Below are 27,360 nucleotides of genomic sequence, written 5' to 3' on the forward strand. Positions count from 1 at the left end.
TAATAATCCTCCAATCAAAGAAGTCGTTAATATCAGTACTCGTTGTAAAGGCTAAATCTATTGCCGAACACGACATTCGTCTACGGAACGTCTTATCTTCACCGTTTATACAAGTCAGCCCTAGTGTATTAACATACTCACTCAGGTGACGCCCTCTTAGACTGTTTACAGTTCCCGCAAATTCGGGACTTTTGGCGTTAAAGTCTCCAGCGATTAAGACTTTACGACCTCTATGCCTCATAACCTCTCCTGCAAGATTTTCTAGGAATACTACAAAATTATCTATTCCCGCATTTGGAGAATTGTAGCAAGAAAATACTACGATTTCACCGAGGTCGGCCCATATAAAACCGTCACTGCTGCCACTGCTAATTATAGGGATCCCAGACACCGGAAAACCAATAGCTGCTGTCGTCGCATCCACTAGCCATCCTGTTCCAGAAGTAAGATCATAAGGAGGTTCCGACACAAAAATGATGTCTGAGCGCTCCGTCAAAGCGGTGTCCCACGATAAAGCCAATGACTGTCGGCTCCTATTGCAATTGATTTGTAGAAATCTTATTTTGCAACAGTACACCGACCGGTCCTGTGGCCCTCCTTACCACATAGCATGCACGTTGTCAGATCTTTACATTGTGCTCTGTGATGACCCGCTTTTCCACACCCGTAGCACAGTTGCGAACGGTCCACACCCTTGCAGGTCGCAGAGACGTGGCCGAAAGACCAAAATCTAAAACATCTTTCTTCCGGTTCTCTTATGTACGCTCCACAATGAACCCGGCCGATGCGAACCCGTCTTTCCGTTAATTTTTTTGCGGCCCGGAAGTTCGTGATTACGGTGACGTTTTTAGTTTCACCGTAAGCTTGTCTTATTGACGATAATTTAAAGTCTTCGTCCTCACCGAGTACTCGCGATAACGCAGCGGTTACTTCTTCTTCTGTTGTATCCATGGCTATGCCCTTAACATGTACCACCGTACGCCTGCTTTCACGTGACCTGAGATCAATTTTAAGATCAGCCGCCTTGGTTTTCAATAACGTTTTCAGCTCGGCAGCTTTCTTTGAACCTTGGACCCGAATATATAAATCATCATTTACACCTTTCTTTAGTGACAAAATATCACCCACTTCTTCTTGTGACACCGAAGACTTGACAGTCCGTAATAAATCCGCGTAGGATCTTCCCTGCGCTTTAACAATAACAGTACCGCTATCAGTTACCGCGGGTGTAGTTCTTAAGACCTGTTTTACTTCTTCACGTCCTTCTCCTGGTCGGACATAAATCTTAATGTTTCCCTCCTGTTGACGAAGCAAGTACAATATAATCTTGCGTAAGCTTGTCCCGAATTTGCCTCCAGGAAGAACGAAAGTCGGCACTGCAGAACTACTTACAACTCTTTTCAAGGCAGCTAATATCGTCTGGAGTAATGGCTCCGCATGCTCCGATGAGTCATAAAATATTGTATATCGCGTAAATTGAATCGTAGAAGCATCACTACACATTATAGTAGAGATATCTTGCTTTATTTCACCTGGTTTCGCTTGGTACCTCCTAGATTCTTGAACGCTTTTATTTTCCACAACGTCATGAAAATGACACGTGTCACCCTCCTGTGGATATTCCTCTAGTTGTACAAGACGCTGCAATAAATCAATAGGCCATTTCCTATGTAGGAGGCGTATCAGATCATCGTCCGATGTTATATCCGCCATTATGTCCACTACTTGACTTTGGTGTGGCAATTCAGTCTGAGTCGGAATCTCATTACATCGCTTCGGATGTGAGAGCTCATAAAGAGCCCTCACCGAGGTTCCTAAGTCTTTAGCTAATTCAAGAATCTTAAAAGCTCATTCTTTAATTTCTTTCTTAGTATTAGTGCTTCCATGCACTAATTTCACTAAATTTCCAACTTCTTTCATCGACTGATCAAAGTCTGTGCCCTCGATAGAATCGAGCTAGCTTCTATCTGTGCTAGCTTCAATCTCCTCTAGTTTAAGTTTTTGAGGCTTATCGCCAGGGGCCTCCCTTCTCTTGTCTCTTTGTGGAAGTGGGACTGTCCGTACACTAGGTGTAGTCTGCGGAGACACGCTCTCCAATCGGCTCACAGACTGTTCCTGCTGCGATACTTCCATCCTAACAGGGGAACGAGCCAGTGTTTTTTTAGGTTTAAAACATTTGTCAGCCGTCTTACAATTCAGCAAAAGCAGATAAAATTATAAAATGTTAAAAATCTAACTCTCAACTCAATCCCAATTAACTTGATACCCCACTCACTATAATCGGAGGGGGTCCAATACGGGGGTCAGGGGGTCACTTACTAGAAGCAATCAGAACACAGAACCAACACATATAAGTTCTTTCATTGACAACAAATGCACAATTGTATCGTTTTGTTTCCATCCATCAATGTATACCACCGCGTCTGGGTGCATGTTGGAGAGAACACACTGAAATATTTGCTGGAAGACAATAGGTAGTGTTGATTGTTTATTGTATGTCATAAGGTCAAAAGTAAAATTTATAAGGTTTATTCCCCGCGGTGGATATGAGCAACGATACGTTGGAAAGAATGACGGTGTGTCAACATTTATATGCTGCAGTAGACGTCGGGTACGAACACCTACTGATGCAGTACAATGTGGATGGTCCTCGTACTTTCTTAAATTAGGATTTCTAAAGAACGAGTCAAAAGCCGGGTGATTTTGCTGTCCTTTGAGACGAGCAAAATAAGATAATAAAAGCTGGTTTCGTCTATCCCGAAGTGATGGTTCACCACAGTCTACAAGATTTTGAGATTTCTGTGCCAAAAACTTCGTTTTGGGCACAGAAATCCCAAAATTCTACACACCCATCCAGCCCTAACCGGTCGTCAAAGCAGTCCGCTCCCGTTCCGCAAGCCGCGGCCGCAAACCACCACGAACCAACAGGAGACAGTCATCGGCGAAAGCACGAGCCGCGAACCTTTTCGGGAATGTCAGCCAAAGAAATCCGTCAAATACCAAACTACAGAGCAGAGAACCGAGAACGAAACCTTGCGGGATTCCCACGATGAGGCCCTTCCACAGAGAGCAGCGCATCTCCAAACAGAGTGTGACAAATAGTTAGACAAATAGTCTCAAACTACGGCCTGCAGGGCACAGTACCATTGCGGTCCTCCTACCGATAGAGGATACAACTCCAATACAAAGAAGGAAATGACGCCTCAATGTCAAAAAAAATTGCCAAACACATCCACAGTCGGCGCCTTCCACTTCGGCATGTGCATTCAAGATGCAATCCTCGGTGAATCCACCTTCATGAAGCCATACTGGCTTCGACTAAAAAGACATCTCACATCGATGCATCCCCAGAGCCGCCCAACAACCAGCCCCCCGAAGCAACCCGCCGAAAACGATCAAGAAGCCGACAACCGCCGACCGAACCAGAACCCCTTCCCGGCTCCAAAAGCACCCTCACCAAAGCCACTTCCCGACAAGCGGAAAGAAGCCCAAACCAAGGCACCCAGAGAACCACCCGCCAAGAGCTCCCCATGACAAGCAAAAGGCGACAGAAGACATCCGGGTCAAGCCAGCCAACACCCGGCCACCCCCAGCGCCATTCGCGAAAACAGACGGTCCACAATCACGGGACCCACAACCCGCACGCCAGGGACGGCGTCCCACCCTCCCCGACGCCGACCACCACACCATCTTTCCGAGCATCCGGAAACAGAGCATCCAGGAACGCCCGGTAAGTCGCCTCAGATGTCAACGTATCGTCTCGACCACCAAACTCGAGCGAAAACCGGATTGCACGTGCAATGGCTTGGGCCCATAACACGATTTCGCGAGCTGCCAGGGGTTGCGCTGCAACTCGCGCATGGAATCTCTCCGAAACACGAGTGTGATTTCCTTGATGGCTCGTAGGTCTTCACTGCGGACGCGCCGGTAGATACGTAGGACCTCAGCGCGCACGTCATCAACGATAATCCCCGTTAGGAGGCTACGCTTGGGCCTACCTACGATCTACCCTTGCACCCAGCACGCTACGTCTTCACTGCGGACGCGCCGATAGATACGTAGGACCTCAGCGCGCACGTCATCAACGATAATCCCCGTTAGGGGGCTACGCTTGGGCCTACCTACGATCTACCCTTGCGCCCAGCACGCTTAGGTCAGAGGACTACCATCTTTTTCCGGGCCGCCGTCTGCGATCAACAGAAGGCCTCCCAAAAGCGAAGGTCATGACGGCTACAGGCACTCTCTAATCAGCGGACTGACTACGATGATGGGACCGTCCATTAGCCTTGGCCGCCGTAGGACCCTATCGCAGCCAGTCTTGATGGCCCAGCTGAATTTTTCAGCCATCAATTCCACCTGCTCACTGTGTTCCATGCGACATTACAACCCCTGTAAGGCAGCCGCCAAGCCCATGCAATTGCGCGCACCGTCCAGCCCTCGGCGCGGGCCAGGCGGTCGTGACCACACGCCAACATTCGTGGCGACTCACCAGGAGAACCCGGACAATTTGCCTCCAGGCGCTCCGGAAGATGAAGCAGTAGTCGGGGCCAGGGCGGGCGAGACCCCATCACGAGCGAGCAAGCCGCAGATCTTGTGACCACAGACCGAGTGCCCTCCCGAATGGCACCGAGAAAGGACCGGGCACTGACCAACGAGCCCCGGACACCCTCCACCACCCGCCGCCCGTCACAAGAGAGCCGCCCGGCAGGCAGCTCTCAAGGCGCCCCAGTCGGAGCGGCCATCCGACTTGCAGGAAGATGGGTTTGGTGACGGTGCTCCCAAAACCAGGAAACGACTCTAGTTAGGTCGACAGTCATCAGTCTCGAGATGGCCATCGGCAAGCCCCCCGAGAGGCTATCCGTGGAACGGCTCCGGGAATGCATCGATGTTAGATGTCTTTTTAGTTGAGGCCAGTATGGCTTCATGAAGGGGGATTCACTGAGGATTCCATCTTGAATGCACTTGCCGAAGTGGATGGCGCCGACTGTGGATGTGTTTGGCAATTTTTTTTTGGCATGTTGGGGTCATTTCTTTCTTTGTATTGGAGTTCTATCCTCTGTTGGCCGGAGGACCGCAACGGTCCTGTGCCCTGCAGGCCGTAGTGCGAGACTATTTGTCTAACCGTGCGGCTCTGTTTGGAGATGCGCTGCTGTCTGTGAAAGGGTCCGGGTCGTACTGGTCTATCCGTACTATACGTAAAGTAATTTAGAATAGTCAGTTGTTTGTTCGCGTACAGTAACGACCCGGACAACAGTATCACGTCTATTAGTAGACACTCGGCCTGGCGGCAACGTTCTGCCGTCTTGCCTACTACTGAATTGGCGTTCGACTGTAGCAGTCTGAGTTTGCCTAACCGTACCTAGATAGCATGTCACACTCTATGATGGCCTGAATACCACGTCCTTCAGAGAATTTGCTTGGCACAGGCGGGGAATATTGCTAGAATTTCCAGTAGGACATCCTTAATTGTCACTTGTGACAAGAAATCCGTACCGGAACTCTCCTTCGGGAGTACGGTTAAATTTATTTTGCCGCTGGAGGGGCCGGGAGTCATTAACGCATTTTGGTGGGGCGTGGGGCTTCTCGGACCTCTTATTTGCTATAGTTTTTGTGTAACTTTACTAAATAGCTGAATAAGTGGGAAGCCACAATATACGCCTTTTGTTGTGGGTATGAAAAGATCGTTTAGGACCACTCGCACACTGTTTACTCTTGCATAATGCAAAGGCATTACAAGTAAATTTAAGAAATCTGTTTCATATTATACTATTCCTTCAGCTATGAGAGCCTATTCCAAATGAAGAGGCGTTAACTTTTCCAATTCTACCAGAAACGTGCAGTTTAGAAGAAAATGTTGGTGATGAAGACATAGTGACTCAGAAATTAACGAAAAAGAACAGGATCCAAATTCCCAAGATGAGAGCACTGAATCTCACAAATTACTGAACCAGAACCTTAATGATCTGTTTCATTATGTTAATTTGTTTTAAATGTAATCTCAGAGTTCCTGACTTCAAAATTAGAAAGCTTTAACCTTACAGCGGCACTCAAATATGTTTTCCTTTACTAAGCAGCAAGAATTTCGGCACCTGTTCTCCTTACACGATAAAAGTGTTCTCCAATGATTTAAATTCCTCACTGGATTTACTATAGCAGCGTCACAATCCTTCAGAATTCAGACTGCATATAGATCCCTCTGAAAATGTTTGAAAACCATCCTCCTTCACATTGGAAATAAGAAAACATCAATTCTCCTTTCCTCTTTAGCACAAATGAAGAAGACATATGACAGTATGAAATTTTTACTTGTGTTGATACAGATGAAAGTTATTCATGGGCGTATATGTAGAGACCTAAGGGTGATAACAATTTTTTCTTAAGGCTGCATCTATCAGTTATACAAAGTACTTTGGTTTATTACACAAGCAGGACAATAGAAACAGAAAAACTATTACATTAAAACTAAAAAACCGGCCCAAGGGCTGAGCAGAAAAATATTATTTGTGAATTTTGTAAATCTAAAGAACGTCTACCTTCCACCATTACATATAAAACTTGCTTTGATGAAAAATTTTATAAAATAATAAAAAAATAAAGGTTTTACCACAATATATGGAAGGACACTTCCATTGTAGTTCTTCTTTTTTTTAATAATTAAATGAACGTTGTGTTACCTGCAACAAAAGAAAAAAACAGTACTATATGTGACGATGATAATAAATCCTTTTTTCAACTTACTATGTTTTGGTTATGCTAGGAATTAATACATTCGTAACGTAAATATTGTACTCATATTTTTATTATGAAATACGAGGTCTGATAGTACTCATTACCATTCTTCAGCTGTAGGTTAGCTTTTTATGCAGACACTTGGGAGAAAATCACTCAAATTCAAGGACATAATATTTCTAAAGATTACCATAATCTTAAGCCGGACCTAGCAGGCATTCAGCCAAAACCTAGAGATCACTAGCAGGAAGAAAGGAATGAAGAATAAAGGAAAAGAGTAGAAGTTAGAAAAGGATGATCTAAAGAGGACTGCAAACGATTCCACTCGAAAGAATGAATCTACATCTTTTCTACACAGTGCGTATCAATTTTACTAGTAATCCATTAGATTAGGGCTTCTTCATGTAGGATATAAGTAGACAATTACTGATACAGAATACCTGTAGAATTACTGCGCAGTGCAGGTGAAGAAGCGATTGATAGATTGTACAAACTGGTGTGTAATATTTATAAAAAAGGAAAGTTCCGTAAGACTTCAAAAAGACTTTGGTATCAAAATTATGATACCAAAGAAGGCAGGAGCAGATAAATCAGAAGATTAAACAGAACAATTAGTTTAACTAGTCACGCATCAAAAATCTTAACTAGAATTCTATACAGAAGAATTGAGAGGAGAGTGGAGGAAGTGTTAGGAGAAGACCAATTTGGTTTCAGGAAAAGTATAGGGACAAGAGAAGCAATTTTAGGCCTCAGATTAATAGTGGAAGGAAGATTAAAGTAAAACAAACCGACATACTTTGCGTTTATAGATCTAGAAAAGGCATTCGATAACGTAGACTGGAATAAAATGTTCGGCATTTTAAAAAAATTAGGGTTCAAATACAGAGATAGAAGAACAATTGCTAACATTTACAGGAACCAAACAACAACAGTAATAATTGAAGAACATAAGAAGCTGTAATAAGAAAGGGAGTCCGACAAGGATGTTTCTAATCCCCGTTACATTTTAATCTTTACATGGAACTAGCAGTTAATGATGTAAAAGAACAATTTAGATTTGGAGTAACAGTACAAGGTGAAAAGATAAAGATGCTACGATTTGCTGATGATATAGTAATTCTAGCCGAGAGTAAAAAGGATTTCGAAGAAACAATGAACGGCACAGATGAAGTCCTACGCAAGAACTATCACATGAAAATAAACTAGAACAAAACGAAAGTAATTAAATGTAGTATAAATAACAAAGATGGACCCCTGAATGTGAAAATAGGAGGAGAAAGGATTATGGAGGTAGAAGAATTTTGTTATTTGGGAAGTAGAATTACTAAAGATGGATGAAGCAGGAGCGATATAAAATGCCGAATAGCACAAGCTAAACGAGCCTTCAGTAAGAAATATAATTTGTTTACATCAAGAATTAATTTAAATGTGAGGAAAAGATTTTTGAAAGTCTATGTTTGGAGTGTCGCTTTATATGGAAGTGAAACTTGGACAATCGGAGTATCTGAGAAGAAAGGATTAGAAGCTTTTGAAATGCGCTGCTATAGGATAATGTTAAAAATCAGATGGTTGGATAAAGTGACAAATGAAGACCTATTAGATGAAGAAACAAGCATTTGGAAAAATATAGCTAAAAGAAGAGACAGACTTATAGGCCACATACTAAGGCATCCTGGAATAGTCGCTTTAATATTGGAAGGACAGGTAGAAGGGAAAAATTGTGTAGGCAGGCCACGTTTGGAATATGTAAAACAAATTGTTAGGGATGCAAGATGTAGGGGGTATACTGATATGAAAAGACTAGCACTAGATAGGGAATATTGGAGAGCTGCATCAAACCAGTCAAATGACTGAAAACAAAGCGATTCGGGCACGATATTATACTTCCAAACAGATTACAAAAAGATAAGACTCGGAACAAGCAAAGCAAGCAGAGGTATATGTAAGACTGTAATTTACATTAAAATAAAAAACATATTAGCATCAACATTAAATTACTAAAATTAAACATTTTGTGTTAAAAGGAAAGATCCCGACTTACTATCTATTCCATTCATATTTTGTTGAGTTCAAGTGGCAAAATTTTGCAAAGGACCTGGATATAGCTATTCTTTGTACTTCATCAATAAATTAATTACAACCAAATTTTTACCCCTGTTTCTTGGAGAACCCAAAGATCACTCTTCGGACTGTTATTTCTGCTTAATAAATATTAAAGGGATTACGTCAAAATCAAAACATACAGTGGTGTACCCTAACTTGCAATCTGCAATAAGACCAGTTCCACACTGGAAAGAATTGCCCGTACTAAAGCCTCCAGAGCATGTGACATTAGATGAAGTGAGCTCAAAGTCTGATGGAAGTAAGGAAGAAAAAAAACAGATTCTGTTGATACAATTTTTGAACAAAGCAGTTCATCCGAGCCTCATTTGCTGACTCAAGAGAATCTTAACGATCTCATACGAGATTTAAAATTATCCAAAAAAACAGTCTGAAATGCTTGCTTCCCAGCTAAAAGGACGGAATCTTCTTCAAAAGAATACAAAGAAATGTACTTATCGTAATCGTTATTCTGAATTTAAAGATTATTTTTCTGAAGAAAATGGCTTAGTGTTTTATAATGACATTTCTTTTCTCATGGAGACACTTTGTAATGAACATAAACAAACAGAATGGCACTTGTTCACCGAATACTCTAGAGTTAGTTTAAAAGTTGTTTCTGCATAATGGCAACAAATTCCCATAGTATCTGCGGCTAACTCTGCTAGTATGAAAGAAACATATGAAAACTTTAAATTTATATTGGAAAAGCTTCAATATTCAGAGTATGAATGGAATATTTGTGGTGATTTGAAGGTAATTGCACTTATTCTTGGTTTGCAGCTCGGTTACACAAAGTACTGCTGTTTTTTTGTGTAAATGGGATAGTAGGGACAGACAAAACCGTTTCCTTAGAAAAAAGTGGCCTAAACGCGAATCACTCATTCCTGAACAGAAAGATGTGAAACATGACCCATTGTGTAATCTTAAAAATGTGCATCTACCTACGTTACACATCAAACTAAGATTAATGAAGAATTTTGTCAAGGACATGGACAATACTCGTGGTTTCATGTACTTAAAACAGAAGTTTCCTAAAATTAGTGATGTAAAAATTAAAGGAGGAATATTTGTGGGTCCACAAATATGACCACTAATGCATGATGAAAAGTTTGAGGAAATATTGAATCCACCAGAGAAAACAGATTGGCAAACATTCAAAAATGTTACTCAAGAGTTTTTTGGGAAATCGAAAGGAGGAAAATTACCGTGATACTGTCAATGATCTTTTAAAAATTTGGGTTATACTATGTACGTATAGATGAAGATGTATACATAGATACGTACTATGTACGTATCTATGTACCTAGATTTCTTCCCAGAAAATCTTGGCACAGTGAGCAATGAGAATGAGGTACACTTTCATCAGATTTCAGCTATGGAAAAGATGTATCAAGGAAAATGGAGTCCTAATATGCTGGCCGATTATTGTTGGACCATCAAGAGGAATGCTGCACAATCAAAATATAGCAGAAAATCATCATTTCTTACTTTCTAGATGAGTCAAATATTTGAATATTGTGTAATTAAGAATGCAAAAAGTATTAAAATGTTTGAAATTATAGATGCCTGTCTCTCAGAAACCTTGTGTAATTGGAAAAAACCGATATCAGATTTAAATTCAATAGAAAAAATACTATTAGAAATGCATATTTTTCTTCCTAGGGACAAAAAAAAATTACTTTTTATTCCCCAATGTTATTACTTAAATATGAAGAGTTAGGAAATCTAAAATTTTTGACATGAGTTGAGTAAAAAGAGTAACAAAGGAGGGTAAGTGAGAGTAACTAAAAAAAAAGAGATTCTAACATAATTTTTCATACGAATTTAGATTATAAAAGAGCTCAGTCACCACAGATTTATTTTTATTAGATAATCCGTGGAAAGAACAACAAATTTTTCATTGTTTTTCTTGAAGGAGATAAATTTTAAACAGTTGATAACTTTAAATATGGTAGTTCCAAACAAAACAATTTTAATGGCAAACCAAGACAAATTTACACTGAATGGACACTTCATCATAACACTTTCAGAAACTCTTCTGACCTTCCAAGGACATCAAGAAGTTGACAAATATAATAAATTGATTTAGCACACATAACAAAATGAATTTATCAAATTATTGTAACAAATACACAGATCACTTCCTCATGTCCCTGTGCATGTGTAAATTGTATGGCCACAGCAAATAAAAATCACCTTGCACGCCTTATCTAACATAAGTAAAATATTCAAAAATAACAAACTTAAAACAACAGAAAATTTGACTTTTCTCTCCATGTAAAGAAAAGTGTTACTAAAACACAAAATTAATGGATGTTTTTTTTTTCTCTTTAAAAACACAATTATGTTCCTCTACAATGAATGACAGAATAAATATGATTTTATAAAAATTAGCAATAAAAACACTTCAGAAAGGAACTTATTCAACAATCACACAAATAAATCTTTGCAAATAAAAATTGTCATGTATACAAAGTTACATATTTTATGGTTTCTCTTGAACCCTTATGATGACAGTAGAAATTTCAGAAACAATTTTTTACTCATTTAATGGTGGTTTTGAAAAGTTGTAATGACAACTTTGAATCTTTTCTATTAACAGGCAGCATTTTTAAAATTATATAAATAATGTAAGCATACCTTTTTACACACCTATGCTTCAATCAGAAATGTTTATTATGTACATCAGAATACGCAGTTAATTAAATAAATAATATTGTGAATATTACTCTAATTAAATGCATTATGTAAACAATAAAACAATAAAAATTAAAACCAAAAAGAGAAAGGCGATTGAAATAAATTTGAAATTTTGATTTAAAAAAAAAGAAGAGATAATGAAATCAAAAGTAAAGTAAAAACACTAAACAATAATTCATGCTAACAAATGCATTCCTGAACTTGTACTAATATATTCTAAGAAATCCAACGAAAAGGTAATCTAACACTTACATTTACAGAAAATACTGCCAATTAATGGAAACGGTTCTCAAGTTTTTTTTAAATACCTAATTTCATTAATTTACTCTTTTTTTTCTATTTCATTCTATTATTTAAATGTAGACAAACCTAACAATAGACTGGTTATATTATTCGGTTAACTTCACCCTTTTAGAAAACCTTGAACATTAACTAATTTTTATAACTGTTAAAAAATTCACTTAATATAGTAGAACCAATACCTTCTTCAAATGGTGTATAACAACCGATTCGGTATGTTCCATCAGCAAGTGAAGTAATATGGTTTTCTGTGAGAGACCGAGATGGATTGGTTATAGTACATGTCACTTTACGATCTTCTACTTTTCCAATTGCACCAGAATCCACCAGACACCTGTAACAGAAGAACTTAATAATGTATTATACATAAAAAAATTAACTATTTTATTTCATTTGATTATATTATTTTAGACTAGAACCTAAATGTACCTCCTACAGTAAAATAGTATTTTTTCTGTAACTGCAAATTCTGATAATAAAAATTATCAGAGATCATACTACCTTCAGGTGTTTTTCACTTCTTGAAAAAAAATTTAGATTAAATTGGAATAATTATGACTTTCTCATAGTTTAACTAACTGATTATAATAATTAAATTTTATTACATTTATATATCCTCAGTTTAATTATTTCAGCAGTTTTTTGTCAATTATAGATTCCAGTAACACGCAGTGAAACTGTACTCAACATTGTTTAAGTCTGTTTAACTATGGGAACTAGATTATTAAATGAGGCTTCAGCTATTGAAATTTTATTCTTATTTCACATCCTTCAATTTTGAGGATGCTACTCCTTGAGACAGTCCAGGATTTATACAACCATTAGTTGTAAAGGGGTGTAATTTATTACCTTATCTAAAATCTTTTAATGTAATTTTCTGTAAGTTATTTCTGGGTTAAGAGTTACAACTGAGTTATTGATTGCTTCCCTTTTCATGTGATATTTGAAAGATCAAGGCTAAACTGTACAAGCTATTTTAACACCATCAATTGCTTATTTCTATTACCTGCCTTGGTTAGTACTTCAATTCTAATTTACAAGACATCCTGGATCCTGGTATGAGCCATAAAATAGCTACTATACTATTACTATTCTTAATAAGTAAGGGATGCAGCTATCTACTTTCCCTGGTCAATAAAGCTGTAATATCCTCTTCAATTTTGTGTGTGTGTGTGTGTGTGTATATATATATATATATATATATATATATATATATATATATATATATGTGTGTGTGTGTGTGTGTGTGTGTGTGTGTGTGTGTGTGTGTGTGTGTGTGTGTGTGTGTGTGTGTGTGTGTGTGTGTGTGTGTGTGTGTGTGTGTGTGTGTGTGTGTGTGTGTGTATATATGTATCTATGTATATGTGTATGTATATATATGTATATATTGACAGTGCTGTATAAGTAACTGAAATTCTAATTAAATGTAATTGGATGAAGGAGTTAAGATGTAAATTTTTGAATTTATAACTAATGTTATTATTGTTATTAAACTATATTATTTAATTTTGTTTCCTGAATTATGTGTATTTTTAATTATGTGTACATGTTTATCTGTAATCTTGTATTTATGCAAAGACACTAATAAGACACTAATAAAGACACTAATAATATAATTGTGTAACATAATTAAAACACCAGTATTACTCTTATTTTTATGAACTAATAATTATATGAGCTATGATTATGAACCAATGACTAATAATTATTATGAACTAATGATTAAATTTTGTATTTTTAATTTATATTGAAATTTTTAATTTATATTTAATGTATATTGATTTTTTTGATTTTTTTATGTACTATTGTGTAACACACAAAGACTATAGTTAGCTGTCCTATTACACAAAAAATACAAACAAACAAATAAATAAATTATTATTATTACTATTGCAAGAACTTTGGTGGGCACCACTTACTCAAATAATGGCAATACATTTTAAAAAAAATAAAAGTTAACATTTATCGGTTAAAAACTATACACACCAAATATGATTTCTGTCACGATCAATTAAAATATTTTAATTTCATTGAATTGCACTAATTCACTTTAATTTATAATATGAAAACAATTTCATATTCACCAATAAAACATAAAAAAATACTAGTATAGCAGTAGGGTAAGTGCTCAGAAATTATTTATTAAAATATACTATGAATTCTTTAATGCAAACCTGAAACCAAATCGTGGAATTGAATCCTATTATAATCATTTTGCAACACCTATAACATCTGAAGGAGCAACATTTTCAAAATAAAAGTACGTGAACTAATTTAAACGAAAATGACTGAAGCCGTGCTTAATAAACCAGTTCCTGTTCAATCTGCTGTAACGACACACCGAATCAAATTCTATAACAATTTTTTTTTAAAAACTTATCATCACTGACTGTCCTAGGCAAGAATATAGCAAAGTTCCACTTCAATAATCTTAAAAAATGTAGTAATGTAAATTGCAGTTCTTTTTGATCGGGTAACTGTATACTATGATACTATTTTTTTTTGGAATGTCTTAGTCGATATCTAAACAAAAAAAAAATCATAACTGTATTACCTGTACAGCATGTCTTCCTCCAGATTTTGGTGTGTAACTGCATGTATATGTACCATCTCTGTTGTCTCTCAATTTCATATCAACATTAGTGCTCTTAGCGTCCAAAACCTGTAATTTTAAATAAAACTAATGAATACATTAGAAGCGATACAATAAATATTTTTGTATTCGATTATTAACTTATGACAATTATAGACCGGTTACAAAATCTAAGTAAAATTTTACATGTTGGTGAAAATGAGAATTTTAATTATACATCAGGTTTCTTTCAGTTTAAGTTACCATGAAATAGCTAAATGTGCACCATAACTATTACCTGATATGAGGTAACTGACACAACCAGTCTCAAAGAAGTAATGAGTTTTCTGTACAAGACACAGTATAGAAATTTAGGAAGGATTTACCTTTGCTTTGTTTAACATCGAAATACTGGAATCCACTGAAATATGTGTGACATTCAATCATACAAGTGATACCTTTAATCTGTTTATCTCATTACATTACACTTTGAGAAAACTACACCGATGGTGATCTTATCTTCGTATTTTTGGAATACAAAACATAAAATAGGAGCAATATTTTTTGCACAACAATAAAATAGGACAGATATGATTATATTTAATACATTAAAAACTGTATAACTTAATTTTAACAGCTTCACTTAAATTATTTAAAGGGGGTTATATGAAAGTAATGCATCCGCTATATTCTCATGGATCTAAAATGCATTGCAGTTCCTATATAAAATCTAATTTTATAAAAATAACGCCGCCATATTGGTTAATCAAGCTAATGTAAAATGCATTATTTTTTTACTAAATAAAGAGTAATAAAGTTATTACTTACTTTAAATAACGTCCTAAATTGTGTTCAACAGTTATTTTTCTAGAATATTCTATAAAAAAAGTTCATCATTATAAACCCACGTACATACACCAAAACGTTAACGACGAAAGTGAAATTGAGTCGGTAGATGGCATCATAAATACTTTTAAAAAAATTATTAACAATTTTACATATAAGAAATTTAATAATAATAAAAAAAAATTATATAGCTTGAAACACAAACGTTTTGCCACTGTTTGTTCAAAAAATATTTATGATAATTAATAAATAAACAGAATAAAATTGTTTCTAAATCTTATTAACAGATTGAAAAATTTATATACATTTTTAATTATGATGTGTTTACAACAAATTATTCCTCGAATTAAGATTATTTTAAGTCAGCTAAAAATGTTTAATATCAAACAAAAACAAGATCGATAAGTAATAATGTATTAGTTGTCAGCTAATTAAAAATATCGTTGAATTTAGCTTGGGCATAATTATAACAATTATTTACTAGCACAGTAAAAGTAAGAATCTGTAAATTTTTCTGTAAAGAAAATACCTCCTGTTTAAATAATATACCTCAATGTTATATTAATGTTTTTTTTCTAAGAGTAAAACGTTCTGATATTTTATCCGAGGCTACTCTTCCATTTAAAACAAAAAAAAGCTAATTTAACACATTTAAATTAATCTATAAAATTTAAAATAAACTGTAACCGATCTTATATCATGCGGTCTAATTTTACGATTCAGCGATACGGTCTTCTTATAATGAAAAAAAGGAATTCTAATAAAATTGATTCGATCGTCTAATTTATTTGTTTCAGACTAAATAAAAATAAGATAAAAATAGATGCAGAAATGATATCGCTACAGATAGAAATAATTACGTGTGGCCAAGATTTGAAATTTTTGTCCGATTTATTAAAAAATATTTTTTTTAAAACTATTTTTAAAATAATACAGAATTGACCGAACTGTTTTGAATCAAGTTCGGACAAAATACAGACGGAAATTTAAACACGGTTGAAAAAATAAAGCACGATAATATTTTGAACAAACTGTTATTTTAGTAGAAGAAGTTTCTTTTATACGCATCGAATGTAAGGGCAACTAATGCTAAAACTGCTAGAAAATCTTTCTAAATGGAAATAATTGTTTCTCGATAAGGAAAACTAATCGAAGATAATTTCCCAATTTCGTATTACTGATAATAACCGAAACCTTATCGACCAGTGATTCCCAAACGGTATGCTGCGGCCTCTTCATAGGGGCGCTTCGAAATATTGTAAAACCTCCATTACAAAGATGCTTAACAAATGTTAATGCGATTCGCCTATCCGAACCTGAGATAAATTTTTGATATAAGAATAACAAAACGGTGGACAGGAGCGAGAACGAAGGAGAAAGTGTCTCCTTCGTTCGAAGGAGCAAATTGAAATTAATTTTTATCGCAGAATTCTTCAATTCTACGATGAATCGTATTCATTTAAAAAGGATAGTTTAATTTATCATAAAGAAATGAATTTGTTATTTTGATTATATTTTTTGAGTTGACAAATGGAAATCGTACTCATACTTCAGCAATATTTCCACTGTTCTGTCTTATACGAACGAGTTGAGTTACTTATAATCTAAATAGATTTGATAAGATAGGAAGTAGTGGGGCTACTGCTGTCCATAGATATTACCTCCTATCCATAGATAGATAGATTCATCTATTTTGTAGAGGAAATTCCTCTGGTAATCCTGAGAAAAGTTTTTTTTATAACTTATGTGAACGGAAAATTATTTAGTCTAAATAAACGATTTGAAGGGTTGTAGAGTGATTTAATGTGATTCTTTTATTTAAAGGATTTTGCGCAAAACTCGTTTATTAATTTGTTTTACATATCATTTCTATTTCTTCTAATGACTGTACGCAAAATATCTTATAAACTAATATTACTTATTAAGAGTAATATTTACGAATGTAATGATGTTTAATAATTAGACAATCCATTTGGCGATCGTAATAAACATTTTGAATCGGTATATCGATATATAAAATATATATTCGTCTTTTGTGAAGACAGGAAAATATTTCATTTCTCATTCTATAATTCCTAGTAAGCCTGAAAAAAGGATTTCTTATTGAATTTTTTTTGTATTTGTTCGTACAAGAGTTATGTATATAAGATAATACGTACTGTAAAGTAAAACTCTATATAATTACACTGCCGCTTGCTAAACAAAAAAGAAATTTCAGTTAAAACTGGCAGTGTAGTCAAAACAAAAATACAGACGCTATTATATGTAATGTTTTCAAGGTCAATAGCATATAAAAAAAACTATATAACAAATTACTTGTACGTGACCACTGTTCATACTTATTTGATACTAGCAGAAGCGGCAATGCTTTTATAGAGAGAGAGAGAGAGAGAGAGAGAGAGAGAGAGAGAGAGAGAGAGAGAGAGAGAGATATTGATAGAGAGAGAGTTTAAATGAACGCAATTGAAAATTTGATAAAACAAATTAAAAAACTGAACTTGACAAATTTTACCTTTCACTTATTCTCCTTCCCCTTTTCCCTTTCCAACTTTTTCCTTTCACCGTTTTCCCTCACCCCTCTCCCAGTTTCCTTGTATAACGTTAAGTCAATGCCCCTCCCATTATTTGATGTCATACCTTATCGGACCTTCCTCTTCCTGTTTATTTGTTATTATTCACAGTATTTATCTTTTAATTTTATTATAATATAAAAATATATACCGTATTTATTCGAGTACCCCTCGCCACGATTTTCCGGACCGAAAAGCTAAAAAAAAAATCGAGTACATACCGGTATTTTAAAGTGCAATAGATGATAAAAAAATACGAAAATATTCAGAAAGTAAAGCGTTTAATTCGTTCATTTAAACTACAATATTAATATTACATTCATAATTAATTACCGTAAGTACTAGTTTAGTTCAGAATCAGTAGGCCAGTAAAACGAAAAGAAAGTACCACGATGAAAAAGATAATTCAATTCGCTTTTTAATATGGGGTTTTATTTTTAATTAATCACCGTCTGCAAAGATATAACATTGCTATTGTAATTATGTAATGTTAATGGCGTAAAATAATTAAATATAAAATGAAATCTATTAATTTTCATTACGCGTTTTCATTTGACGATGTAAAAATATAATTGACAACATTTTGTCGTCGATGTCTATCTTTTTACTAGTTGGAGGGTTTTAAATAACATGTAAATCAATACCGGATAAAAAAAGACAAATAAAAATGATTTGTTATTAAAATTTTAAACAATTTTTTTTTCAATAGACTTTTCTGTTCCACACCTATATTAAAATTGTACAATTTGAACATTCCTCAAATAGCACATTTTAATAGGTTAATATTAAACCGGTGGGTAATATTTAGGAAAAAGGGTAAGTTACGTCAGACTTCAAAAAAAGTGTTATAGTTATGATACCAAAGAAAGCAGGGGCAGATAAATGTGAAGAACACAGAACAATTAGCTTAACTAGCCGCGCATCAAAAATCTTAACTAGAATTCTGTACAGAAGAATTCAGAAGAGAATGGAAGAAGTGTTAGGAGAAGACCAATTTGGTTTCAGAAAAATTATAGGAATAAGGGAAGCGATTTTAGGCCTCAGATTAATAGTAGAAGGAAGATTAAAGAAAAACAAACCGACATACTTGGAAAATATAGTTAAAAGAAGAGATAGACTTATAGGCCACATTAAGGCTTGCTGGAATAGTCGTTTTAAAATTGGAGGGAAAGGTAGATGGGAAAAATTGTGCAGGCAGGCGACGTTTGGAATATGTAAAAGAAATTGAAACGACTGGCAATAAATAGAGAATCTTGGAGAGCTGCATCGAACCAGTCAAATGACTAAAGACAAAAAAAAAGATATTAAAAGTAAAAATATAAAATAATAAATAAATAAATAAATAAAGTATAAAATATTAAAAGTAAAATCGGTTTCATATATTAAATTGAGGGATATTAGAGGGAATACAGAAGTGCGCGGATCTATATAAAATTTAAATTATACCACTCCTTCGGTCACATGTCGGAGTAATAGTGCGTCTCAGCCATTTATTCGGAGGTCCCGGGTTTCCGTTTTATATTCCCACGCAGAAGTTTCTATCTTATATGGTGAATTAATCATAAAAAATCTGATGCGGACACTACATGACTTCCTTGTTCGCCTATTGAATTACATATACACAGTTATTTAAATGAAAAGTACGTAAAATTTTATTTCATTAATAACTTTTGAAAGGTTTTCTTTTTTTTTTTATTTTATTGTTATTACTGAATTATTATTTATCGTAATTTTATTTACAATCAGATGTTAATAATTATTAACAAATCAATTTTAAAAAAATGATAAAAAAAAGGAGACGAAGTCGGATTCGTACCGAATTTAATTATTTCATTAATTAAAATTTAATTTTTCTATAAGTCTGGAACCGATGAAAATAAGTACCACTTATCATATATCATCGAAAAGCTATCGATGAGGACTTTTTACTGCAGTTAAGAAAAAGTCCAAAATCCAAATTTTATTGATCTTGCGTTTTTTGAACGCTTTTGGTCCAGTCGATTGCAATCAAAAAAGTAACTAGACGTTACAACAGTCATAAATCCAAAACTTCAACATCCTACAGCTAATCGTTTTTGAGTTATTCGAGATACATACGTACGTACAGACGTCACGCCGAAACTAGTCAAAATGAATATTTCCGTTGAAATATGAAAACCGAAATTTGTTCTGATCGTTATACTTCCTTTACTTCGTACAAGGAGTAAAAATTAGAAGGACACCTATGTGTCACGATAAAAAATGATTCTGATCAAACTACTTTAATTTTGCAACCGACAGGTCTAAAAAGGCGAATAAATAAAAAATTAAAGCTTGAATAATCTTCTTGACCGTATACTTCAGATTTAAAAAAATAATCAAATTAAAAAAAAGATCGGCGAGAAAAAACATTTAAAAAAATTTTAAAGTATTTCTCCGCGTTTGATCGAGCCCATAGGGGAAATAAAGTTTATCAGCGACTGCAATAACCCACCGGGTTGGTCTAGCGGTGAACGCGTCTTCCCAAATCAGCTGATTTGGAAATCGAGAGTTCTAGCGTTCAAATCCTACTAAAGTAAGTTATTTTTACACGGATTTGGATACCGGATCGTACATACCGGTGTTCTTTGGTGGTCGGGTTTCAATTAACACATCTCAGGAACGGTCGAACTGAGACTGTAAAAGACTACATACACTTGATGTACACTCATAAATATCATCCTCATTCATCCTCTGAAGTATTATCTGAAAAGTAGTTACCGGAGGCTAAACAGGAAAAAGAAAGAAGTGAACTGCAATAAAATAGTTTAAATCTTAAAATTTTACATTTAATTTCTTTTTTTCGATTTTGCTAAACGGAAATGTTCCATTTTAAAGGTAAAAGGCCACTTTTGTCTTTAACGCTGTATATCTCCCTATCTAAGCAACGTAGCGATAAAATAAATAAAAAAAAGGGTTTTCATCTAGACGATTTAGCTTTAATGATAAATTGTGAAGTCTTTAATGTAGCGTCACAGTTTTTGGCTTTTCTTCATTTTGTGCCGAGGCATTGAAATCTATTGAAAGACTGTGACCGGACCGAGTATCATCCGCTCTCAGCTTAACCTAAGATATGCAATGTTTAAAAATAATAATTGCAATTGCCGTTTAGAAAAAAAGCATCTTAAAAACAGTAATTGTAATTATTGTTTTTAACAGATGGTAAATTTAAAAATTTTAGGAGGCTCTCTAGTAACACCGGAACGGCCAGCAAAGCGGTTCCTGACCGTCTTGTTATATTTTTTTTATGTGCGATAACACTTGCATCATAATTTTTCATCCTAGTAATATATTTATATAGCTTCGTTTCCTTCCCGTAAAGATTTTATTACAATCTATTTTTTTTTTATTTTAATGGATTTATTTTTAATAAGTTAAATAAGAATCTTTTTTTTTTTTTAAATTACTTTACAAAACAGATAAACTTTATCGTAATATTTAAAAAAAAAAAATTATAAATATTAAGGGAGATTAATTATTATTTTAAATAAAATGTAATAAATATAAAATAATCGACAAATCTTGATTTAATTTAATTATATCGAACGTCTATATAAGAAATGTCTTTATAAGAAAACGTCTATATTAACGTGTTACTCGCACAGCAATACTCATACGTACGCACACACACATGTACACATGTTTACGGTTGTATTTGAATTGTACAACGCTTGACCAGTACTGTCTGACGGTAGCCAATCAGATAGAAGGAAGCCACCTGCGTGTGTTAAAAACCCCGTCCCTCTCTCCCCCTCGTCGCATTAGTTAGACTGACAGAAGTTTTTACTTATGCCTCATCCCAAAAAAATTAAATAAAAAAAGATTTACCTCTAAAATTCCTCTTAGCAAAAGTCCTCTGTCAACGTATAAACTATACAATTTTATAAATTATGTTATGGTATTATTTTATCATTAACTCTTGAAATATTTATTTTTCATTTATTTATTTTTTTTTTTAAATCTAGCACAAATGAAGTATTACAATAAATAAATATACCTTCAAAACTAGATACGGTGATACAGATGGGGTTGATGAAGCTTTCTATTATTTAATCAAATCTAATGTTCAATCTTGTGTAATGTCTTTATCAGTAATGCAAGATTTCGCACGCACACAAACACCGCGAGCAAATGAAATCTGTTACTCCATAATTACAATTTTTGCTTTTTAATTTTTATTAAAATACCAGTAGACCCGGCAATGCTTCGCTATTGCTATATATATATATATATATATATATATATATAGAGAGAGAGAGAGAGAGAGAGAGAGAGAGAATTTGATAGATTTGATACACAATTGAAAATTTGATAAAAAAATTAAAAATCTGAACTTCACAAATTTTACCTTTCACTTATTCTCCTTCCCCTTTTCCCTTTCCAACTTCTCCCTTTCGCTCTTCTCCATCATCGCTCACCCAGTTTCCTTTTTAGCCTTTCCCGTTTTCCCCTTTTCTCTTTCCACCTTTTCCCCGTTTTCCCGCGCGTAAATCAGTCCATTAGTTTTTTTATCTTTAGCGGACACACATACGAACATGCGTTTTATATATATATATATATATATATATATATATATATAGAATAAAAAAGTCTATTTGAATATTTGTTTGTTTCGTAAATATGTCGACACCGGCCCCACCTAGCGGGTACAGTTTTTGCAAAAATATTTATTTTCACGTAACTAATATTCATATTCTGAATACGAACCAAATCGGTCCATAAATATAATTTTTCTAAATATCTCAACCCCGGCGCCAACTAGCGGGACCATTTTTTGCGGAGATAATTCTTTCCATTTAAGTAACACGTATTCTGAATACGAGGCAAATCGGACCATAAATACAATTTTTCAAAATATCTCGACCAAAGCGCTACCTAGCGGGTCCAAACTAATTCAGAAACCTTCCCTGGCATGCGTCCAACCGTTCCCTAAATTTTCATGCTATCGGATGAACGGTTTAGAAAGGCTTAAGAGACACACAGACAGACAAACATTCAATTATATATATATATATATATATATATAATTACTTACTTAATAAACTTCTTATCAAATGTTACAACCCTCAGTATCGATGAACTGAAGGCGAACGTTCGACAGAAATCAATGCCCTTGACAACAATGTGCAAAACGTTGCTGTCAAAGTTCTTGCGACACCTGACGCAAATTCAGGTGAGACAGTCAGTATCATCGCTTGGAACATTTTTTACAAATATAAAACATATATTACAAAAATATAGTGTATATCCACAACGACAATGTTTTCCAGCGATTCATCTCAAAGCTACCTCCAAAAATTTTAATAAATAATAATTACCTCTAACATTTTTTTTCTCTATTTTCTTTTTATATGATAGATTTTAATCATTATGTAATTATTTCAACGAATATTACGCTACTGGCTTTTTTCATCTACAATACTAACCGGTCACTACACCGAATACTTCCCGTCTAGCGCTACTGCGTTCATTATCCTTCTTGTGACAAATAACAATCAAAATCTCTTCAATTTTTAAAAATGTCACTTATTGTAATCTCTGCAGAGCCACAGTTTGGTCAGTACAGGATTCGAAACTTTTAATAATTTGAAGTATACGGGTTTCAAAAAAGTCGGTTTCCATTTTAAAAATGGTAGTTATAGTCGGTTACCTGTCCTCCGTACGGGTAAAAAAATATTTCCTACTATTTGAGATATTTCCATGCAAGAAACTTGCAAACTTATGGACGGAAGGGCAAGAAACGAAAAGGACCCAATCCGGTTGTTACCGTAAGTTAGTTAATCCCCCACAATTTTGAAACGGTGAAACATTCGTGATGACAGTAATCATATGGTCCTTCCAGGTTACGTAACATTTCAGAAAAGTCGGTTTAGTAGTTTTTTGCGTGAAAAACAGACTCTCAGAAACTACTAGATTTTTAAATACGGTATAATAGAATTTAAGTTAAACTCTACAAGTTTGTTTAACAGTTTGTTATTCTACTTCAAACCTAAAAAAACGTGTTTTTCGTCACTGAACTTTTCTGTTCTACGCTGGATATTGTGAAAATAAGGGATGATAGTACTGTTTTTTTTAAATTCTATTTTACAGATCAACAAACATAAGAAACCATCAATTTTAGCCCTTATATAACGCCTTAAAAATTTCAGTAGACTTATTTCACAGAGGAACTGAAATCCGAGCGAAATTTACGCTAGCCGTAACTTTACAAAGAAGCGTTTTCGGACATATGTTTGTACGTGAACTTTTTCCTTTATTTCAAGATCTAGAATCGGTTCCCAAATTATTTCCCTTTCTTCCTAAATCACCCTGTATTTACGATAAATAAAATAGAACTGATAGTTACCGTTTATTTAACGTTCCATTTCGGACAAACCTCAAATCTGGTGACTTTTTATTAATACAAAAGTGCACGTTAAAACAATCGCACGCGCGCGAATAGAAATTTGATATCGCATATCACTAAATATTTAAAATTAAATAAGTAAAACGAATGAAAATTGCAACAACGGGAAAAGAACTTCTCCCCCTGTTACGCTGAAAGACGTGGGTTGAATTCCCGCCTAGTTATGGTAAACGTATAACAAAACAATCAAAACGTAATTAATAGCTGAACCGACTTAAAAGTGAAAATAAAATTAATTACTCGATTTCCGTAGCTGAGCGGTAGCGTCTCGGCCTTTCATTCAGAGTACCGGGTTCTAATCCCGGCCAGATACGGTATTTTTCACACGCTACAAATTTCCATTTTCACGTTCCCGCAATAGAAGTTTCTTTGTAAGATTTTGCGGTGAATTATTTCATCGATCGAAAAAAATAAATAAATAAATGAAATATAAACATTTTATAGATAGATGGTAACAGTGGCGGATTGAGTCATCATGCTCGGCTATCAGGAAGTTGTTTGGCATAGTCTAATGTTTGACATAGCAGAACTGCGGTTCAAATTCAGTAAGTTAAATTAGTAAACAATAGCGAACCGTCTCTTTGTAATAGCGAAACCAAACGATCTGCTACTATGTACCTCATATTAAAGCGCAAACAAATCATCCAAATTTTGAACCGGCATCCGGGTTCAAAACTTTTTTCTTTTTTGAAAAGCAACTATCAATGGAATAGTATGATTTTTTCATACGTTCATAAGTACGAAATTTACTTCCCCCCCACCCTCAAAACACTTTATCTTTTCTTTTTTGGGATTCCTCAGACGTAAAACTTCGAGAAATTAAAAAAAAGACCATACCCCTTTTTGACTGATTATCATACTTTTCCTTCTTGCAGTATACCTTTAGATCTATGCCAGGAAAATAGAATGAAAAATATATTCGATCGGTTTATACATATATTCTGTGTATTTTTAAATTAAAAAAATTATAATAAAAAGTCATTTAATAAAAATTTCCGAAAAAAACTTATAAGATGATCATTAGAGAGAATTTATCTTAAAAAATAAAAAAAAACGTAAAAAGTGATCCATTTTGTTAATAAATAAATAATTCAAAATGCATAAAAAAATAGTTTCTTAATTCACGTTTTAATTTTAGTTCATTTTTACTTCCTTGTATGAAGTAAGAAAGTATTGTGATCGCGAAAAATTACGATATTCAGATTTCAACTGAAATATCCATTTTGACCATCCCTGAATCCAATTTGACTACTTTGGGCGTGACGTCTGTACGTACGTATGTACTTAAGTATTTGGCATAAATCAAAAAAGATTAGCCGTAGGACGTTAAAATTTTGTGTTTAGGACTGTTATAACATCTCGTTGTGCACCTCCCCTTTTGATTGCAATCCACTGTACCAAAAGTGTCCAAAAAAGACCAAAATCTAGTTTCTAACTGCAGTAATAAGCCCGCATTGAAAGGATTTCAACGATATATCATAAATGGTATTTATTTTCATTTGTTCCAGTTATAGCCAAAAAAAATTTTAATTAATGAAATATTTGAAAGAGGAAAGGACATCGGTTAAAATTTCCTTTTTCATCTACATTTTTTTAATTTTTTTAAAATTTATTAATAATTATTAACCTTTCATTATAAAAAAAAATTACGATGAATAATAAATCAATAGCAAAAAAAAAAGATAAAATATCTACAATTATTAATGAGATAAAATTTTACGTATTTACATTTAAAAAAAGTGTAAGTGTAATTTAATAGGCGTACAAAAAATCATGTGTTGTCAACATCAGAATCTATGTAGTTAAAAATTAATAATATTTTTACATTAATCATAAATTTTTAATTTTTTTTTTTTTTTAATCATTTAATGGTATTAATTTGTAAATTTATTACAATTTTTATACTCATTCATTAAAACAAGATTAATTTTATCTTGTGGTTTATGTTCAGCCCAAATAAAAAAATTGATTATTAATGTTTAAAGAGCATTATTATTTTAAATTTCCTTTTAATTTCATGGAACAAGGATTATTTTTTTTGCACTGTGAGTATGAGTGTGTATGTAATATATATATGAAATAAGAGAAATACATTTATCTGACAAATATTCGCTCCAGTGAATTTTATACGTGTTTATTCTCTCAAAGAATCGGACTTATAAAACATATAACAGTATGAACGCATCAGGAACAAATGGTAGCATAACACACGCGCGCACACACACACACACACACACACACACACATATATATATATATATATATATATATATATATATATATAACCAAACAACACGAACGAAGATCGCATCTTCGTTCGTGTTGTTTGGTTTACTTGTGTTTCCCATCACGATCTTCAGTAGTTTTTAATGGGCGTTCATTATGGATGACTTACATCATGTTTTTATATGTGTGTGTGTGTGTGTATATATATATATATATATATATATATATATATATATATATATATATATATATAACAAGTATTATTGAAATCTGATACCGACTGACTGAAATGTGCTATGTAGATAGTAAATACCAGAATACTTGACGGTTGAAATTCAATTAACCACAGGTCTCGGGAATTGTCAGCCTAAGTCACCTCATTTACATTTCATACATATCACTGGGTCATGGAGGGTTGCTTATTATTTACTCGTTGAACATATTGTAATGTACATTTTAAGAGAAAAGAGTAAATTATACATTAGAATATATTTAAGAATTGCATTATAATAGGAAATGTACGTTACATAGACTATATTTATACTTAAAGTTAGTTTTAATCACATATTTATTAGTCACATATTTATTAATCACATAATTATTAGTTTTAATCACAAATTAATAGTAATACTACTCTTAAACATATTCCTGAATACCTGAATAATATTTCACATTATAATAAATATAATAATACCAATTTATAATGTTTCAAACGAAAGCAAGATTTAATAAAACGTACAGTAATGTTTTGACAGACCAACAAGCGTTTAGGAAGGTTAAATTCTTCAAACCGGCGTTCGTTAATTTCCGCGTACATTCGTTCAAGCCCGTAGCTGTCTACATACATCTGTTTTTACATCATGTGTTTAACTCTGGGTCGGTTACTCGAG

The 27,360-nt window shown here is 34.1% G+C and overlaps 1 protein-coding gene across 5 annotated transcripts in view; it reads right to left on the reverse strand.

Moving 5' to 3' along the window:
- Positions 1-27,360, reverse strand: part of LOC142325664 (polynucleotide 5'-hydroxyl-kinase nol9-like) — a 136,109-nt gene that overhangs the window by 100,268 nt on the left and 8,481 nt on the right. For 2 of the 5 annotated variants that reach the window (XM_075367697.1, XM_075367696.1), the window contains exons 2-3: positions 14,387-14,494; positions 12,015-12,166 (exon numbers count right to left, since the gene is read on the reverse strand). In XM_075367697.1, coding sequence (XP_075223812.1) covers positions 12,015-12,166; positions 14,387-14,442 — 208 coding nt within the window. In that variant the 5' untranslated portion in view covers positions 14,443-14,494. Of the gene's footprint in view, positions 1-12,014; positions 12,167-14,386; positions 14,495-15,232; positions 15,361-27,360 lie in introns of those variants that run through there. The other 3 variants (XM_075367700.1, XM_075367698.1, XM_075367699.1) reach the window with 3 other exon arrangements.

Source organism: Lycorma delicatula, chromosome 5, assembly GCF_047948215.1.
Source record: "Lycorma delicatula isolate Av1 chromosome 5, ASM4794821v1, whole genome shotgun sequence".
Taxonomy (NCBI): Eukaryota; Metazoa; Arthropoda; class Insecta; order Hemiptera; family Fulgoridae; genus Lycorma; species Lycorma delicatula.